Genomic DNA, 21,074 nt, shown 5'->3' on the forward strand with positions numbered 1-21,074 from the left:
GCACTGAGAAGGACACAACCTCAGTTCTGAAGTATTCCTTTCAAACATGCATGACCTAAATGTAATGATGGGAATACATCTGGAATGCCTAAATGGAGGACCATTCTGTAAAATAAACTGGCCTATATTCTCCAAAAATGTCCATCATGGGAGACAAAGAAAGCTGAGGAAATTTTCCAGATGAAGAGACTAAAGAGATATAACTAAATACAATGCATTATCCTGTATTGGATCCTAGACTGGGGAAAATATAGCTGCAAGTGACATTATTAAAAACACTGGCAGGGGCACCTGGGTGGCTCAGTAGGTTGAGTGTCCAATTCTTGATTTTGGCTTAGGTCATCATCCCAGAGTCATGGGATCAAGCCCTGCATTGGGGTCTGCACTAAGCATGGAACCTGCTTAGGATTCTCTCTGTTTTCTTCTACCCCTCTCTCCGTCAGCATGCTCTCTCTCTCTCTCTGAAAAAAAAAAAAAAAACCACTGGCAATATTTGAGTATGGAATGTAAATTGGATAATAACATATCGCTATTCAATTTCCTGATTTTGATCATTTTACTGTGATTATATAAGACAATATTCTTGTTCTTTAGGAAATACACACTCAGTTATTTAGGATAAGGTGGAATAGTGGATACAATTAACTCTCAAAGAGTAGAAAAATACAATAATAAAGCAAATGAGGCTAAATGTAAACAATTAATATAGATAAAGAAAATATGGAGTCCTTTGCACTATTCTTTTAACTATTCTGTGAGTTTTAAATTATATAAAAGTTAAAAGTTACCAAAAGAAAAAAATCCATAAGAATCTGAGCCCTATGGATTAGGACCTTTTAGTAGATATGAAACCCTCCTGGATCCTCAAGATGATTGTATCATAATTGGATAAGATTATTAAGGACAGCTGGGAATTTGGTACAGACAGACCCCTCTGGGTCAAGGGAAATGATCTGGGATCATCAGAGGGCAGCAGGAGAAGGTGCAAAACAAGCATTCAGTATTCATTTCAACAAATGTTTATTGAAAATCTGTTACATGGTAGGCCCCATTCTGTTTCTGGGGCTAACGCAAGTGATCAAAGAGACTATGGTTTTAGCACAAGGGTAGACAAATAACACCAGACAGGTAGACCAGTGACTTATCTCAGAGGAGGATGAACCAGTGACTTATCTCAGAGGAGGATGGAGGTGTGGCTGGTATTGATGGGGAAGGGGAAGAAAGAAGCTTTCTGAGGTTCTGGATATGTTCTACATCATGATTCAAGGGTAGTTACATTGATATTTACATATCAAGAACACCTTAAACTGGCCTTGTAAAATCAGACAAAATAATACACCTTAAATGTTTTTTAAAAATAGAATAAAATAGAAAATAGAGTAGGGGTACCTGGATGGCTCAGTCAGTTAAGCATCCAGCTCCTGGTTTTAGCTCAGGTCATGATCTCGAGGTTGCTGAGTTTGAGCACCACAGCCAGCTCCTCACTGACAGTGTGGAGCCTGCTTGAAATGTCCTCTCTCTCTCTCTCTCTCTCTCTCTCTCTCTCTCTCTCTCTCTCTCTCTCCCCACCCGTCCCCTGCTCACATGCACACACATGCTGTCCCCAAAGTGAATTGCAGATAGTAGGGGTAAAGTTTATACATATTTGTAGACACATATTTGTGAATGTACTACGTCACCATGTAAAATGGATTTCTTATTAAGAGTTGCTGTCAAATGAGCTTGAAACACAGCTTCTTTGTACAGCTGCCAGAATGAACGTTCTGAAATGCAATCTAATCATGTCAGCCACCTGCTTAGAATCGTTGCCTAAATTCTTGCTCCATGCACTTTGCTTTGAAAAGGGAGGCTTTTCATAACCTGGCCCCTGCCTGTGTTTTCATATTCATCTCTCACTCTACATACTGCTCTTGTATTTCCCAGCATGCATGGCACTTTCCATGCCTTTAGCCTTGTCTTCACCCCCCTTCCCCATCTCATTCCTTCCTTGCCTGTGGGCTCCTGCTTTTCCTTTAAGTCTGAACTATAACATCACCACCCCTTGGAAGCTTTCCTGAATCTCTAGCCACCACCATAACTCCCTGCAAGTAGACATGAGTTGTCCTGCCTTTGTAAGTGTACTAACTCCATTAGAACCCCACTTCTCTGTGATATTAACTGATATGCTTTTGTCCCCCATGTGAATTTCAAGGTCATTGAGGGCAGAGGCTCTCATTCAGCACTCACCTCCATCTCCCCAAGCACATTAGTCAGCAAGGAGTAAGCCCCTGAATGTTGACTTGAATTGAAAGTGCTTTACAATTCTATTTATTTATATATTTATTTAAATATGAAATTTATTGTCAAATTGGTTTCCATACAACACCCAGTGCTCATCCCAATAGGTGCCCTCCTCAATACCCATCACCCACCCCCATCTCCCTCCCACCCCCCATCAACCCTCAGTTTGTTCTCAGTTTTTAAGAGTCTTTTATGGTTTGGCTCCCTCCCTCTCTAACTTTTTTTTTTTCCTTCCCCTCCCCCATGGTCTTCTGTTAAGTTTCTCAGGATCCACATAAGAGTGAAAATATATGGTGTCTATCCTTCTCTGTATGACTTATTTCACTTAGCATAACACTCTCTAGTTCCATACAATTCTAATCTAAGGTTTTAGTATAATCAATCCAACAGATTTTTTTTATGCGTTGTGTTGCATGGTTGTGTTTAAAGTATTTGACTCTGATACCTAAACAACTACTTCTCTACAAAGGGAAAAAAAACCCAAATAGATTCATATTCCATGACTGCCTTTGTTTATATGTGAATTTTTCTATTGCTGCGTATCAATCCTATTGAAAGTGGTACTTAATTTTATGCTCTAGCTTCCCAGTTCTGGTGATCTGTGGAGCATTCATATGGACTTCGACACCAAACGACTGGATCCCTGGGAACGAATCATACCCACCTTTAAGTACAGCCGAGATGTTCCTTTTTTTGAAATGCTAGTCCCCACAACTGACACGGTGCGCTTTGGATATCTAATGGAAAAACTACTGGCAGTCAGGCATTCAGTGCTGTTTACTGGAATAACTGGAGTTGGCAAGGTAGGAAACCTACCTGAAACAAGGTCTGTCCAAAAATGAGGGTGTGGTGGACTTAGAATTGTAAGCCCCAGAAATAACATATTATTTTTCAGAGGAAATTCTTTTGAATTTTGATCATTTTTCAGGAAGAATGTAACTATGCTGAATCTGTATCTATCTTGGGAATTACTCCACGGTCTGCCAGTTTCTGAATAAATCCTTGGTGTAGATAACACATAAACCAGAAGACCCTAAGGACCAATATTGTGGGTTTGGGGGATTTTATGTTGTATCCCTTGGAATTTCTGGGGCTGTCACTACAAAAATTAGGGTGGGAATTGGTGAGAACAGTTGGCATCCTGAGCAGACTATTGATAAAGGTGAGTCTGTCCCCTCCTGCCCATTGACTTCTACCTGGCACAACAATGGGGTTTGGAAAAAGTGGACTCTCGCGGGAAATGTTGATGGTTTGGTCTTTTGGGCTTCAGGGGTGGGTCCACATAAACAGAAATTCACTGGCGACCTTCTAAATTATTTCTAGAAGAAATTTGGGTTCTTCTGTGACTTGTGCAATCAAATTGAGACTTGGATAGGAACGAAGATGGATTCTGGTATAAAAATAAAATTAGAACTGTTGCTAAGATTGCTGATTAAAATATTTCTTCGGCTCTGATAAATATAATTAAATGGAATCTCCAAGAAGAAGAAAGCAGACATTTTGATCTGGCTTTGACCTATCTCCTTTTATCCTGTTTCTTACTCATTGTACTGGATTGTTACTGATGTAGACAATTGAAAGGTATATTGAATATGAAATCAGTTAACGTATTTTTAAATTTAAAGTCTGTCATTGCAAAAGGATTGTTGAATCGAATTCAAGAATCAGCTGCCTTTGTTCCTGTTTATCTAAACTTTTCTGCTCAAACTTCATCTGCAAGAACACAAGAGATCATTGAGTCAAAACTGGAAAGGAAAAGAAAAAATATACTAGGTAAGTGTTAGCCAGTTTTATTTGTCTTACACAAATTATTTATTAAACTAATCACAAAAACAAAATGGGTAATAAAATTACAAATGCATATTTTCTTTGTTTAATGTATTTATAAAGGTGATTCTATTAACGACATTCTTTCCTGTGCCATATATCCATGTATCTTACTGTTTAGTGAGTAAGGAGTTTATTTCTATCATCACCTTCAACTCAGAATACCTTCAGTCTGTGGCTCTCCCTCTCCATGCATGCTCTACTGTCAAACCTGCATGGATTTCCCTTTATTTAAAACAAACCAACAAACAACTACTTTGTATCTAGTGCATTGAGTTACCTGAACTGAGCAAGGAATTGGCATGAAACTGTCTACGTTTCTTCTTTAGCCAGTGCTTTCAGCCAGGCTTTGTGGGATCTCCCTCATGATCCCATATTAACTGCTTAGATAAATAGTATACCTCTCTGGTCAGTTGCAGCTATTTTGAATCAGGTCTCATGTAAAGCTCTGATCCCAAACCCAATTTTAAGCTGTTGCTCTCCTCTGTTGTAGACCTGGTTTGTGGCTCATGGTGCTAGAGGTAGAGAGGGGCATGGGATGCCCTTTTGCCCTTTCTGGCCCTCTCTGTAGGAGGCTCTGGTGTGTTGGGATGGGAGAAGGAGAGGAAAGGACAAGTGTTCTCCCTAACTGGCATTTAGATGAGCCTCTGTGTGGATCGTCCCTACCTCTCTTGCTGGTGCTGAATGACTGTCAGCGCTGTCTGTGTGGCAGGCTTCTAGGAGCAGGCTCTGCGAGGGACTCCCCAACAAGATGTGTACAGGTCAGGGATTGGCCTCCCAATTGGAAAGTCCCCTGATGTTGGCAATCAAGGTCTTAGCCCCCACTCAGTCCCACCCTCCAGCCATATATCTGCAGTCCTTGGTACTGGGTCCACTTGGCTGGCCCACAGCCCTCCTGGGTGGAGTACTAGCCAAGCCCAGCTGCCTTCCACATTGTCTGTTATCTAATGGGCCCTGCTGTGCCAAGCTGTGGGGATACCAGCTGCTTTACTGCCTCTTCTCTATTTCCTTTTTCATACTCTGGTAGGCACAGGGCAACGAATACTAATCTCTGTAGTGGGAGACCATATTTTTGTGAATGATTCTCTTGGAGCCCCTTCCCACTCCTGTCCTGCTTCTTGGCTTCAGGGATCTGGAGGATGGAGTGGGGCACCGAGTTTGCCACGACTCCTTCATTATTGGCAAGTGCTGGATGCCACAGTGGGTGGAGTCACCTCTTCTGCTTAAGTTGTTCTCTTTTCTCAGTCATTACTCCTTTTTTTTTTCCTACCAGTATGTATATCGATTTTCTTTAAGTTAAATATGGCATTCTGAAACTCCACTGTACTGGATTTCCCTTTGATGAGACCATGATGCTTTCCAGCCCCGTTTTTCCTGTAGAGGGTGGTGCAATTAGGTAAGGGAACTTTGGAGCGCTTCTGTTTCCTGCCCTGAAAAGAAAATGACCTTCCTCACCCCATGCCAGGCCACACAGTTGGTGAGGGAAGTGGCAGTGCCTTGTATTGAGAAAGATCCAGTCCTGACTAGAAAGCTGACATCATCCTGCACCTCTGGGAGTGAGGGCAAGGACCCACCTGATAGTGTGGGTGTCCCAGCCCTGTCCATCTCTCCCTGCTGGGGCCCTCCTCATGTAGACAAACTGAGCTCATTATGACCTACAGGGTGTTCATTGGGTCCAAAGCCTTACCTAAGCTTTGTCTTACATTTTCCAATGGCAAATCTTAATTCTTAAATTAAATTCATTTTATTCCCCAGGAGCACCAGGAAACAAACAAGTTGTGATTTTTGTTGATGATTTAAACATGCCCAGACTGGACCGCTATGGCTCTCAGCCTCCAATTGAATTACTTCGGCAGTATCAAGATTTTGGTGGATTTTATGACAGAAACAAACTCTTTTGGAAAGACATACAGGTTGCTTTAGGTTTTAAATTACTTTGTGTGTTTAAAACTTGTTTGCCAGGGCTGCCATACAAAATACCGCAGACTGGGTGACTCAAACAATGGAAATTTATTTTCTCACAGTTCTAAAGGCCAGAAGTCTGAGACCAAGATGTCGACAGGGTTGGTTTCTTCTGAGGCTTCTCTCCTTGGCTTGCAGATGGCTATCTTCTCCTGTGTCTTCTCATGATCTTCCCTCTGTGTCGGTCTGTGTCCAAATGTCCTCTTCTTATAAAGACACTAGTCCTACTGGAGTAGAGCCCACCCTAATGACCTCATTTTAACTTAATTACCTCGTTAAAGACCCTATCTCCAAATATAGTCACATTCTGAGATACCAGAGGCTAGGCCTTCAACATATGATTGGCCAGGGGGAATAGGAGGACACAATTCAGCCTCTAACATATAGACTTGGTGGTTTTTTTTTAAATTTTTTTTTCAAAGTTTATTCATTTTTGGGACAGAGAGAGAGACAGAACATGAACGGGGGAGGGGCAGAGAGAGAGGGAGACACAGAATCGGAAACAGGCTCCAGGCTCTAAGCCATCAGCCCAGAGCCCGACACGGGGCTCGAACTCACAGACCGCGAGATCGTGAAGACTTGGTGTTTTTAATATATGACTCAAGTTATTTAATCTATATTATATTCTTGCCCCTTTATTCAGGAGATTCATGGACAAGTGAGACAGGCCCACCTCCCCGAGGGCTCAGCTTCAGGGGGTAGTTGGACTTGTATTTATAATGCAGGATGATGAGTGGAGGGAGACTGGAGGGAGGCAGGGCTGGGCACTGGGCTGAGGATGAGAGAGGCCTTCCCAGAAGAGGTGATGTTGGAGAAGGGTTTTGCAGTCCGAGCGTGGCAAAGCAAGGAAAGGGAGCATTTTGCATCTCAAAGCAGGGAGTGTAGAACACCATGGTGGTGTGGAATGTGGGCACCAAACTGGCAGGAGATGCAGAGATCAGCCCAGGGGGCCATGCTGCCATGACAAGGAATGTGGATTTATCCTCTAAGAGGTGCTCTGTCTCTAGAGGAAATATTATGGAAAGATTTCCTTGGCTGCAGAGGAGGGGTGGTGTAAGGGGGTCAAGACCAGAGGCAATTACGATATCATGTATTGGCCCATTGAAAATGTTATGACCAAAGGCTCATAACCCTGTTTTTCCCAAAGGAGCCATGGATCAGTATCTTAATTCAGTGTTCCACTGATTTTATCAAACATAACTACCACAAATAATAAGAATAAACTATACTTAATATTTGTCAAATGAATATATTTTAACCCAAGATACAATTCGTTAACAATTTTTTAAGATTAAATTTTTACATAGGTGTGTTTATACAGATAGATGTGATAGCTGAGTGACCTTGAACAACTTAACCACCCAGGGTCTTGATCTTTTTCGTCTGCAAAATGAGGGTGACAGTAGTGATTTCTCGAGGTTGTTGTGAGGATGAAGCCAGATAATGTGTGGGGAAACATAACGTAATCCTATCATATGGTAGGTCCTCAAAAAAGTGTTGGTTCTGAGGCCTCCCATTGGCATGGGCAGATCTCATCTCTTTCTTTGCTGGGTGACCCACGTGGATTTCTTCCCACACAGGATGTAACGATCGTCTCAGCATGTGCACCTCCAGGTGGTGGCCGCAACCCTGTGACTCCCCGTTTTATCCGACACTTCAGCATGCTGTGCCTTCCGACACCCTCAGAGCACAGTCTGAAACAGATTTTTCAGGTAAATATGAATTTATACCTAGGCAAGAGAGAAAAAATATATTTGTTCTAAAACTCCCACAGTCAAAATAGGCTGTTGTGTTTCTGGGGAGCCCACGTGTCCCTTTTCCTGAGCAGAAACCAGGTAAACCCAGAGGCAACTGGGCAGCAGCTGGCAGGCATTTGCATCACTGCCTTCTGTGTCTGTGATCTCAGAGACAGTTTTAGGAATGCAGAAAGATTGTCAAAGCACAGCTCCTTCCTTTAAGGAAGGCTGTATCTTTGGCCCTTGCCTCCCAGCAGTCACCAGATCTTGCCCACTACCCACCCACCCCCCTGCCTCTGTGCTCCTCTCATAGCTGGCCACCAGGTCCCTGTGCCCACTTGCCCATCAGAGTCCCTGATACCCCAAGGAGCTCAAGCATAACACACCTAATCTAGAATTCATCACCTCACTGCCACGACCACCTCCAACAAAAACAATCACCCATATTTCTTCCACCTGTACAAACTTCCCATGGGGCCACTCCTCATCCTTTAAATGGGGGAATATAATCGTACCTGCCCTGTAAGTGCTCAGCAACGTTATTTTGAGTAGGATGATGAGAACACATGAGACGGTATGCCATCACCAACCAGCAAAAGCTCATAGAGAAGATGGTGAGCTGAGTCTTGGGGGACCAGAATTGACAGGGAGGAACAGATCTTGGGAACAGAAGGCTCACGGGTAAATGCAGTCACAGGGGCAAGAAATGGTAATGTGGGCATACAGGTGGGATAAGACTGGTGACTGGTTTGGAGAAGCTGACTTTGGTGGTAAATCACCTGGAAGCCAAAGAGGGGCAGTGACACTGGCTGTAAGTGAGCCACTGCATTCTCCAGCATTGGCCTCTCCTTCCCATGGGACCCTCTTCGAGGAGAAAAAGGACAGAGCCAACATGTACACAACGATTAGTAGATGGAAAGTGGTTTTCATATTGAAACAGCTTACATCCATGGGAAATTGTTTTTAAAAAATTTGAGGTAGTTTCAGTAAGTTGTTTAGGAGCTAATGCCAAAATGACACATAAGAACCCCCACATTTCGAAAAACTTTGTTTTTTTAAACTTTTGTTTGGTAGAATACTTTCAAATATGAAAGGCTGGGAGCTTATCTCCTATGACAAAGTATAGAACAAAACATGAAGTGGGTAACAGGGACCAACACAGGCATTAGAAGAATTTTTTGAATCCCCCCTCTTTTGTTGAAACCCTGTGTGTATATTTTGAAGTTTGAAATGAGTGACTCCCAAACATACTATCCTGACACACTTTGTGATATTAGCAGAGAAGTATGTCCCAGGTAGCCTATGCCTGATGATAAAGTACTGAATTTGCTAATTCTTTCATATTTCAATAAATGAGAGCAAATTCAAGGCTATCCCAACAAAAAATGTCATTCTTAATCATCCTACAATGCTTTCTTGGATGGGAAGGAAAATGTGGAATCTGGCCTCCTGGAAATGAAATGGTTCCCAACCCTCAGCCTCCTCCCTCTCCCTGTAGGATTGTCACGTCCATGGGAAATGTGTCACTCACAGGGACATCATCTGGCAAGTACATCCCAGCTGAAAACAAGCAGGAACTGTTTCCTTTCATTGTAACGTACAGGCGAATATTTAAAACTTGCACTAACTGGGGGCGAAAATGGAAATGAAATGTGGCAAAACTGAGAGATCCCGGAGCCGCTGGGTTGGACTAGATTCAGGTGGGGAAGCCTATACTCCTCACTGTCAGAATAGACAGGATGTTTTACCTGTAGAAGAAAAGAATTTGCTCTAGATCCATGGATCCCAAACTCTACGTTCATCACAACCCATCTAAGCAGTGCCCAAGACCTCATACCCCACCTTCCCTGTCCTTGGTCACTGTATGAGGAAAAAGAACTTGGGGGACCACCAAGAACTGAAGAAAAGCAAATCAATAAAGTAAATATGTCGTTAGCAACATGAATAACTGATTTATTTCCACTGTATGAAAGAAGCCGATGAGTCTACATAGTACATGTATAGTATATTTATAGGATGCACATAATGTTTTCAACCATCTATTATTTGGAAAACAATTAGTAGTTTCACTGTACTTTCTTGGATAGTCTGTTGCAAGTTAGCCAAACAGCACACATATGCAGGGAGCAAACCACTAAGGATGGCTTTGCTGTGATTTGGATTATGTGTGTTTATGAGTGACTGACTCATCCTTGAGCCACATTCATACACATCTTCGTGTTTGCTTACTGGAAATTTATACACAAAAAATGTGCATCACTATATATCCTAAAGGCCAACTAAACAGCACACAACAAATTAGATTGATGATGTAGATGTCATTTCTAATTAGAAAGATGTAACAGCAGTAATCAAAAATGATGAACGGGGTGCCTGAGTGGCTCAGTCGGTTGAGCATTCGACTCTTGATTTCATCTCAGGTTGTGATCTCACCGTGGTGAGATAGAGCCCTGCATGGGCTGGGCTCCATACTGAGTATGGGGCCTGCTTGGCATTCTCTCTCCCTCCCTTTCTCTCCCCCTCCCCCACTCATGCTCATGCTTGCTCGCTCTCCCTCTCTCAAAATAAATAAATAAACTTAAAAAGAAAAAGATCAACTCCATGAAGTACTAACAATGTCCTCAGGCCAAAACGTCCTTCCCCCAAACTGTGGGAATTCTGGCTCGGTCTTGTGTGCATATTCTTAGTAGAAGCTTTTCAAAGTTGCTAGACATGCCATGTAAGGCGAACCATTAAATAGAATACCACGCCCTGGTCCTCAGTAAACTCTATAACGACATGCTAATTGTAATTTATGAATATCAGCTTAGTAGTTCTTAATTTCATTCACTGAACAAATATTTGTTGAGCAGCTCCCATGTGCCGGATGTTGGTATTACATTTTAAACAAATCAGATGCCATCCTTGTGCTCACGGAGCTTCCACAATGGAGCCAGATAATAAACAGACGAATGAACTAATATATATTATATTAATACTATCTATAACTATATAATTTTTGTGATGGAGAATAAACAGACTACAATTTTAATTTTTTAATATATAATTTATATACAATATGTGTAGTAAAATTTTTATTTTATATATGTTGGGATGGTCCTACTCAAAATGTGGGCCATATGGAGCATGTTAAACTCATGTTGGGGTCCCAGAAGGATGGTACCTCAAAAGATAGCCCTCATAAGCTGCTAAAACTAATGTTTAACAAGGAGACTCATTGAAACAAATACTTGGGTTTATTTTAAAATATGTCTTATATGAGCCAAAAGTCTAAAGTCACAAGGACTGACTTACAAGCATTGGTGTGCATTCTGGTGGCTTCTCCCATGAGTAACTCCAAGGTTAATAGTGATGGGAACTTATCTATTTAAAAATCTATGATTGTCCCAAGCACCTGGGGGCAGCAGGCTAGCTAGTAAATAAGAACTTTGAGATTGTGGCAACATATGAGAAGATCAGAGAGCCATAAGAGACACTGACAGGAGGAGTCAGGAAAGGCCTCTCTAAAGAGATGACAAGCAACCGAAAACACAAGAATCAAAAAGTCCCTGCCAGCAGAGAGCCATGCGGCTACAGATGGTGGAAGGGAGACAGATGCGTGGAGACCCTGAGAGAGAAGAGAGCCTGGGTGGTTAGGCCAATGTGGCTGGGTCATGCTGACCAATGGGGAAGAGGGTACAGTGAGCCTGGACTGACAGGGGAGGCAGTGCCTGAAGGGAGACAGGAGCGGAAATGGAGAGGCCAGTGAGAGAAGAAAAGGGTGAAGAAGCCCCCATGAAAGAGTCAGGGCTGGAATGAGCTCATGTCAGGGAAGCAGACATTCAAGAAATGTATTCAAGCTTGACTGGGGGGGGACAGAGAATGGGAAGTGTCAAAGGAGACTTCTGTGTTCCTGATCTAATCACAGGGTGGGGCCATATGCTGGGGACGCCAAAGGGGGGAAGAGGTGCTGTTATGCGTAAGTTGTACTTTAAACATACATGAGGACAAAGTCTATGGAACTCTTAGTAATTCACCCATAAAAATCAGAGAGAGGACTTTTTCCAGATGAGTTTGGGCATTCCACAATGACCCTCTGGACACACAGTAAGCAGAAGTCTAAATTACATGGAGAGTAAGTTTGGTCCGTTCTCTGTTCAGATACAAATGTGGCTCAGGGATCACCAATCTCAGAAGACGGGAGTGCGCCCACTCTAGGGGACATACTCTGAAGTGAATGGAAGAGTTTTATTACCCATATGTCCTTGCATTGGAATCCAACTTTCTAGTTATTATTAGGAAAAGGATCATCATAAAAAAAAATTCTACCCTCTCACATTATGTTTCTTGTTCTAGGCCATCTTAAATGGCTTCCTCAGTGACTTCCCACCAGCTGTAAAGCAAACCGCATCAAACATTGTAGAGGCTGCAGTTGAGATTTATAACAGAATGAGTGTTGATCTTCTACCAACACCAGCCAAGTCCCATTACATCTTTAACTTGAGGGATTTATCCAAATGTGTACAAGGTAATGTATGGAACCCTCATTCTCTGACCTGCACCCTCCCTTCATTTCCATTCACCCCCCAGTCTCTCAGTAGAATTGTATGTACATGAGTGTCTGTGCCACACCCAGAAATCTCATTACATGTTCCCTATTCAGGTCCCCACCAAACCCCACCCCAGACTGACTACTTCACGACTTCCCTCAGACCACCAGCATCCCTTTCCATTTCTTGCTCCCAGCTGATGACCTGTCTTCTTATTTCACTGAAAGCAATAGAAGAAATCAAACCAGACTGCCCCATCTTCCAACTCTCCTAGACAACCTGCATCTGCCTTCCCTCCTACTGCAATGGCTGACGTGTCCCTACTCGGACCACGTGCCAGTACTCTCTCTGACACTGGATCCCATCCTCTCCAGCCTACTCAAGGATTCTGTTCTTTTGTTGTATGACTCATCCTGTCTGCTCTCTACACCTGTGCGTGTAGTAAATGTGCTTCCTGACCCTCTTGGCACTGTGTTGTGGGAAGTGAAGGGTCCCCCATAGAGTGAACACTTGGAGGATTGCTATACATCACTGCTTTTGTTGTAACTTGGTATTATTACAACTATGTTTACAATTACAATTTATATTAATACTTGGAGTAGTCAGAGTAATTTGAGTAGAAGCCAGAAGGACCAAGGGCATTTGGTGAGGACTGAACATTGAGAGAGAATGAGAGAGGGAATTGGTGTTCTGAAAAACAGTGTAAAGGTCAGGGGTCGGGGCAGTGGGGCAGGGGCAGCCTGGATGAATATATATGTATATTAAAGAGCTGTGACAGTTCTCACTTAACATGTTGCAACCCAACGTAATAATGAGATGAACGTTGCCTATACTGTGAAGTCTGACCACTTCACGTGTTCAGTTAAAGAAACATCACAAAACAAGAAAAAGGGGTTTGCCAGGTAATGTGTCCAATTTTGCTTTCAAAAAGTGAAATCACCATTACTCTATGTGTGTATACCCATTGGGGAAGCACCCATTTCTGGTGGTGTGGGGATAAAGTTGGACTTAAGGATTTTCTAGTTAATTAACCTGTTACTAGATATTCCACAAATGTAGAATTTTCCCTCTTCCCTTCTCTTAAACAAACAGGTATCCTCCAATGTGATCCAGGAACAGTAAGAGAAGAAATACAGATATTTAGACTCTTTTGCCATGAATGCCAAAGAGTCTTCCATGACCGTTTGATTAATAATGAAGATAAGCACTATTTCCATGCTATTTTGACAGAAATGGCCAGTAAATATCACTCTTTATGTAGCTGTTCTTTTTCTTTCTTTTGGTGGAGTGGGGTAGGGGGGACTGGAAAAGCCATTTGATTTCCATAAAGAAAATTTAAAATGAGCTTAGATAAGGTAAAGCAAAATGGGTTTCAGTCATTCATGTGTAAAAACGTTTTTCTCTTCAATGATTCAAATATGTAGAAGTATATGAAATATTATAAAAATCCTTTTGTTGAAACTCAGGAAGAGTTAATATTTTAAATTCAGAAAAGGAATTCTAAGTAGAAAAGGGAAAGTTAGGAGAACCAGCATTTTGTCTGGTAAGAAGCTAGGATATTTCTAAAGTACCTCTTATTTATTAAATACATATTTAAAAAATTGTTTAATGTTTATTCATATTTTGAGCTACAGAGTGTGAGTGGGGGAGGGACAGAGAGAGAGAGGGAGACAGAATCCGAAGAAGGCTCCAGGCTCTGAACTGACAGCACAGAGCCCAACGCGGGGCTCGAACTCACAGACTGTGAGATCATTACCTGAGCTGAAGTCGGACGCTTAACTGACTGAGCCACCAAGGCGCCCTATTAAATACATATTTAATATCTATTATTTAATAAAATGTCTATTAACATTAAATATTCTTAATCTTAAATTCAGGAGATTATCAACCAAACTAAAATGTTATGGTGTTAACATGGCTTTCTCTCAGTTTCATTCATACTAGTTAAGCCTTCTAAGTAAAGTAACAGCTGATATTATTCTATATATCTTATTGAAGTATTGCATTCAAGCTTATCATATATTAAAAACTGATTTGTTTTTTGAATAGACAAACATTTTGGAATTGCAATTGGCCTGGAATATTTTTTGACAAAACCCATCATCTTTGGAGACTTTATTAAGGCAAGTATGTTGACTTGACTACATTTGAAGATTATAAAGTATTTACTATTTTACAGTTCAGTTTCATATTCAGCAAGAACTTTGCTACATCTGTGAAGATTAAAGATCAGGACCAAGGGTCAGCAAACTATGGCCCATTGGTCAAATCTATATCCCACTGCCCATTTTTGTAAATAAAATTCTATAGGAACACAGCCACGTCCATTTGTGCACTATATTTTTATGTGGTGGCTTTTGCATCACAAGACAGAGTGCAGTAGTAGCAACAAAGGCTATAATGACCTTCAAAACCTAAAATATTTATTATCTGGCCCTTTAGAGAAACAGATTGTTGACTCGTGATCTAGTCACATTCGTTTTGGCAATAGTTTGAATCAGAGCCCCATCAGGTTTTCGATTTGGAAGGAAGAAGAGAGATTTAGTTTCTTAACTCAGGACTGGAATCCCCCTTACTGTATTCTGTGTAGCTGTTCAGCCTGTGCCTAAATGCTTCCAGCAGAGGAAGCTAATTAGGTTACCAGTGCTGCCCTCTTCATTTCAGGGTAGCTCTCATTAATTGCAAAATTTTTCTTCCTCCTCAGTTTGTACCCCCAATAACATGTACACACCAACCCTCTAGAACCACCTCCAATAAGCCTTCCATCTAACCATCCTACCTGTGTTCATTGATAACCATCTTGTTTTTCCAAGTTGACTCTTGTTGGGTGCAACATCCCTAGTGTCTTCAAGAGGGCAGGGGCCATGTCTGTTTTGTTCACTCTAAATCTCCAGCTTCCTGCATAGAACTAGGTATACAGCAGGCTTTCAAACAAATGAACAACTTGTCTTTCTATTACAAGTATGCAATTACCTCATCACCCTGTAACCCCTGACAAATAAAAAAGATAATTTGTGTGAAACAGATCTATTTAAATGTATTTAAAAACAAAGTCCAAAGTTTGTTTCCAGGTGGTGATTATATTTCCTATGTGTTCCTACTGATCTAATTATCAAATAGGGGAATAAAGCAATAGGAAAAGAGCAGTTGGACCCTTCTTGCATTACCTATGAGTATTTTAATCAATGGCTCCAAATAAAAATGCCCCCAGGGCAGTTGCTACAGCAAAGAAAAGATGTCATCAACAGGTCCAAACAGGACCTCACACAGGAACTCAATTCCTTATAGTTTACACCAAATTTCATTCCCAATGGTTTAATTAATGAGATGACCACTGGTAAAAACTACATGTAGTTCTGGCATGATTTTTTATAACCCTACAGTCTGGCATGCATAATTTTCAGCCCATTTAGCTTTTCTGATATCAACAGGCTGAGAGCAAAAATATGAAGCCACAATAAGGTACAGTGAGAAAGTATGAAAACCTATTTCTGAGCTCCTGTGTGGATTTTATAGCAAAGATTGCTGAAATTCCAATGTGCCATTTGAAGTTAAATGAAATGGATTTTCAGTTATCCATGAAAATCTGAGTTTCTTAGTCCCATTTCCTTGGTTTTGAAGCCTTGCTAATATGTACATTATATAATACAATATATAACACATATTCATATATATGCATGCAGATGATTAAATAGCAACATGGGTGAAAGAATATTACCTCCTAAGATTATGAATGTGTGTATTTCTGTATCATAATTGATCTAACTTGGTCCCTCTCCCATAAATCATCTTATAGTTTGGAGCAGATAAGACTGATCGGATTTACAATGACATGCCTGATATGGAGAAAATCGCAAATGTTCTACAGGACTATCTTGACGATTATAACCTTATAAACCCCAAAGAAGTAAAGTTGGTGTTCTTCCAGGATGCTATAGAACATGTTTCAAGGTATAGTACTATAGGGTGTCCAATAATACATTGTATTAAAAGGTAAGAATTAGGGTGTCTTGGTGGCTCAGTCGGTTGAATGTCCAACTCTTGATTTCAGCTCAGGTCATGATCTCCCAGTTCATGAGTTCAAGCCCAAATGGGGCTCTACACAGACAGTGTGGAGCCTGCTGGGGATTCTCTCTCTCCCTTTCTCTCTCTGCCCCTCCCCCACTTGTGCATGTGCACTCTCCCTCTCTCTCTCTCTCAAAATAAATAAACTTTAAAAAATCTGTAAGAAAAGGTTAAGAAATGGGGTGCCTGGGTGGCTCAATCGGTTGGGTGTACAACTTCAGTTCAGGTCATGATCTCAGGGTTCATGAGTTCAAACCCTGCATTGGGCTCTGTGCTGACAGCTTGGAGCCTGGAGCCTACTTTGGATTCTGTGTCTCCCTCTGCCTCTCCCCCGCTAATGTTCTGTCTCTGTCTCTCAAAAATGAATAAATGTTAAAAAAAATTTTTTTTTGAAAGGTAAGAATTAAGTTGTACAAAAGACTTTAAATAGATTTTCAGATGGACAAAGGCCTATTGGCAAATCTTGCTATAATGTAAAAGTTATTTTTTATATATTTTAAATATAAACCACATGAATTGGAACCCAGGGATTATTTTGATTAAATATTAATAGATTGTTTTTATTTGGTTTAAATGCCCTGTCTCATTATTAAAAAAAAAAAAAAAGGATGTAAGGTAGTTTACAGAGATACATGTACAGTATAAAAAGGCTGATTATGTGTATGCCTAAAGAAATAAGGGGTTCAAGATTATAACAAAATGAGTGGAATCCAAGTATTGTAGACTCCATCTGCTTATAAGCCTGACTTTTACCCATTGCAAGTATCCTTTAAGGGATGCCCATGACAAATAGGTATCCAGCCTGAATATCTTCAGTCCTTGGGGAATACACCCCTTTTTAAAAATTTTAATTCCAGTACAATTAACATACAGTGTTGTATTAGTTTCAAGTGTACAATATAGTGACTCAACAATTCTGTGCATTACTTAGTGCTCACATCACGTTAAGTGTACTCTTAATCCCCTTCACCTATTTCTCCCACTCCCTGGACCCCCCTCTGCTAACCATCAGTTTGTCCTCTATATTTAAGAGTCTGTTTTTTGGTTTGTCTCTTGTTTTTCTTTGTTCATTTGTTTTGTTTCTTAAATTCCACATATGAGGGAAATCCTATGATACACCACTTTTTTAGGTGTTTTTGTATACTGTTGACAATTCTAAGTATTAAAATGACACTTGAAGGATGATACACAATTTGCTGCCTGTGACATCTGCTGTCAGTTCCATCCTGTGGAGCAGTAATAATAATGGCACTCGGTGTGAATATGAAACCATGATATGGAGTATTGCGTTTCACCGTGATAACAGCTCTCTGCGGCCCAGTATCATACTCTACAGATAAGGCTCCGAGAATGTTCCGGTGGTCTGTTGCTATATGATAAGCCACCGTGACCCTTGGTAGCTTCATTATTTCCTGATCTCAGGTTCCCAGGGGTTCTGTCTTGGGTGTCTCAATGCAGTCAAAGTCACACAGCATCTGGAGCACATGGCGCACCTCTGCCTGTGTGTGCACTGATTGTGTCTCTCTAGCACAGCAGCATCAGAGTGCCTGGGCTTCTCCCATGGCTCAGGGCTCCAAAGTCCAGTGCCCTGAGAGTGACAACATAAGCCAAATGCTCTCTCACAACAGCCTCGGAAGTCACATAACATCACTTACACCATACTCCATTAGTCAAAGGAGTCGCACAGGCCTACCCAGTTGACAACAAAGGGTCAGAGACTCTCTTAACAGGATCAAAGAGCAAGTAGGACCAGAAACATTACTGCAGCCATTTTTGGACAGTCCCATGTACCACAGAAAGATTAGGTGAATTGTCCCAAGTCCCCTAGCTGGTGAGTCACAGACTGAGAATCGCATCCAGTCCTTTGGCTCTAACTGTGCTGCGGGTGCCTCCACCCAAAATGGATCCACTTTTTTCATTATAGCCCTCAAATATTTGAAAATTGTGACTAGGCTCCACTTAGCTTTCCCTTCTCTGAGCAGATATAACCCAGATCCTCCACCGTTGCCTTAGAGATTATTTTCAGCCTCCACATACTGAGCACTTGATAATTTCTCCATGTTCCACTTAAAACGTGATGCCCAGATTTGATATAGTATTCTGTGCAATCCGCAGTGTAAAGTGTGTGTGAGGACAGGATTTCCTGCAGTCTGCTACCATAGCAAGATTTTCATGGCTTTGTTTTTTTTTCCCTCATCAACTACATTTTAGTGTTGGATCGTGTTAAGTTGGACAGTTAAATCCTCAGGACTTTTTTTCTATAAACCATAAGCAATCAATTGTTTTACCTTTCCTATACTTCTGCTGTTTAATCAACTCTAATTTGAGAATCTATTTTTGTCACAACTCCAGTGTTATAACAATAGTTTGTCACTGGGTTGTTGAGATACCACTTGCTTCTTATCCTTCCCCCTGCCTACATACCCGCATGCTAGCTCCTAACAACTTTTATCCTATAGCTCACACTGGCCCTAAGCCTGGAAAAAAAATAATAATGGTCTAATAATACTCTGGTCTGAGAAATTTCCTGGAGAAGAGACCAGACTATAGGCAAAGTCTGCTTAATTGTATTTATAATCTTTGTTATTTTTATGAAAGAGAATCAGCAGGCCACTCAAGGATTGCTTAAAATATTACAGGAGGAAATGAAAAGCCATTTGTAGAATGGAGGAGACTTGGTGTTCAGATACACAAAGGGCTGCCATGTGAATTACAGCATAGACGTCTTCCTTTTCTAGGGAGGATCAGAAGGTAGGAATTAGAGTAAACAAATTTCTACTTGTAAGAGCTCTCAAATACCTACTGCTGAAGAGCAACAGAAAGGGCTTCATTATGAACATGAGTTATGGGAGAATTCAGTAATTTAGCAGATACTACATTTCCATTTGTTGGTGACATTTTACATTTTTTTTTATTTTTTTATTTTTTGCATAGGATAAGTAGATAAAAGCCTTCCCAAACCACAAACATTTTTTTTTTCTTTAGAGTCTGTGTTTTCAAAGGGCAGTTTGCACCTGGGTATTTCCACCCATTACATATGCCCAGAGTTGTCACCACAGTACAAAGATGGTAAAACAGATCTCAATGAAAATGTAAGCTACTAATTAGGACAGCCATCTCTTGCCTACTGCAGTAGAGAAAATGTAATGCTGGGGGATTCCTAGTGGAGGGACTTTTCTATCTATTGATATGTAAGTTGGCAGAAAAAATAACACTGGGAAGAGGTGTTATTAAGTTATAAGCTTTTTGTTATTAAGTGCTGTAAGATTTTTTGTTTCCAATAATATCAGATGAAAATAATCAAAATACTGTACTGTACCTGAAACAAGGAAAGAGTAACATATAAAGTGCAAGATTTTTTAACAGTCAATATTTCATCCACTGCGGAACACATGCGCATTATGGAAAAAAGCAGTAAAACATTATTACATATCCCTTTACCTCTCAATATTATACCTACCTAGGTGACTGAAGAGAAATAAACAGATGATGTGATGTGTCTTCTGTCTAGTATGCACTGTGACAGAGACAACCATGGAAATAGTGCCTACATCATCTATTTGCTTACTCAAGGGGAGGAGTTGGCAAAGGATCCTAGAGAAGGACCAATAGGAAATATTTTGGACTCTGTGGGTCATATGGACCCTGTCACAATGACTCATTTCTGCCATTGAAACACAAAAGCAGCCACCTTCAGTAAATGAATGAGTGAGCATGGCTGTGTTCCAATAAAACTTTATTTATGGACACTATTATTAGAATATCATATGATTTTCACATAGCAAAATATTACTCTTCTTTTGATGTTTTTGTTAGCCACTTAAAAACTACAAAAACATTCTTAGCTAATAGGCCATAAAAAAATTTTAAGGGGCTTCTTGGTGGCTTAGTCTGTTAAACATGGGACTCTTGATTTCGGCTCAGGTCACGATCTCACAGTTTGTGAGTTTGAGCCCCGCCTCAGTCTCCACACTGACAGTGCAGAGCCTGCTTGGGATTCTCTCTCTCCCTCTCTCTCTGCCCCTTCCCTGTGCATGTGTGCTCTCTCTCTTTCTCTCTCTCTCTCTCTCTCTCTCTCTCTCCCTCTCTCCCCCTCTCCCTCTCCTCTCCCTCTCCCTCTCCTCATCCCCAAATAAATAAACTTTAAAAACACAGTGAAGGGGCAGGGTTTGGCCCACACACCATTATTTGCTGACCCTGTCCTGGAAAAAGCTGTGTTATCGAGGCAGTCAGGGCAGGGAAAGAGCAGACTGGCCTGAGGGACAGAAGAAGGTATGAAACTGAAGGAGACAAATTTGAAGGTTTAATTCTTATTTTAGAAGATCCCAAATAATGACTTAGAAGTCTACTTCGCCCTGGAGGAGCACTTTTCACTGTAGACTTCCTGTTCTATGTTCATACTACATGCTCCTATCCCCTGCCACCAAAGATAATGGTGCATAGGAGCTGTTTGATCAATGTTTTCTAAGTCATAGTGTTTAAGATCTGGAAGTAGAAGTTGGTTACTTCAATATAGATGATTTGGTAAAAGTGTACTGAATTTCAGAGGGAGATTAAGAAATGACATTTGTTGGGGCGCCTGGGTGGCGCAGTCGGTTGAGCGTCCGACTTCAGCCAGGTCACGATCTCGCGGTCCGGGAGTTCGAGCCCCGCGTCAGGCTCTGGGCTGATGGCT

At 41.2% G+C, this 21,074-nt stretch overlaps 1 protein-coding gene across 1 annotated transcript in view; it reads left to right on the plus strand.

Annotated features, from left to right (window-relative positions):
• The window catches only part of DNAH6 (dynein axonemal heavy chain 6), a 231,828-nt gene that overhangs the window by 109,991 nt on the left and 100,763 nt on the right, over window positions 1–21,074 (plus strand). The window contains exons 38-45 of the mRNA XM_047854641.1: window positions 2,862–3,083; window positions 3,906–4,053; window positions 5,863–6,020; window positions 7,650–7,781; window positions 12,141–12,312; window positions 13,427–13,573; window positions 14,384–14,457; window positions 16,131–16,285. Coding sequence (XP_047710597.1) covers window positions 2,862–3,083; window positions 3,906–4,053; window positions 5,863–6,020; window positions 7,650–7,781; window positions 12,141–12,312; window positions 13,427–13,573; window positions 14,384–14,457; window positions 16,131–16,285 — 1,208 coding nt within the window. The remainder of the gene's footprint in view (window positions 1–2,861; window positions 3,084–3,905; window positions 4,054–5,862; window positions 6,021–7,649; window positions 7,782–12,140; window positions 12,313–13,426; window positions 13,574–14,383; window positions 14,458–16,130; window positions 16,286–21,074) is intronic.

Source organism: Prionailurus viverrinus, chromosome A3, assembly GCF_022837055.1.
Source record: "Prionailurus viverrinus isolate Anna chromosome A3, UM_Priviv_1.0, whole genome shotgun sequence".
NCBI classification, from domain to species: Eukaryota; Metazoa; Chordata; class Mammalia; order Carnivora; family Felidae; genus Prionailurus; species Prionailurus viverrinus.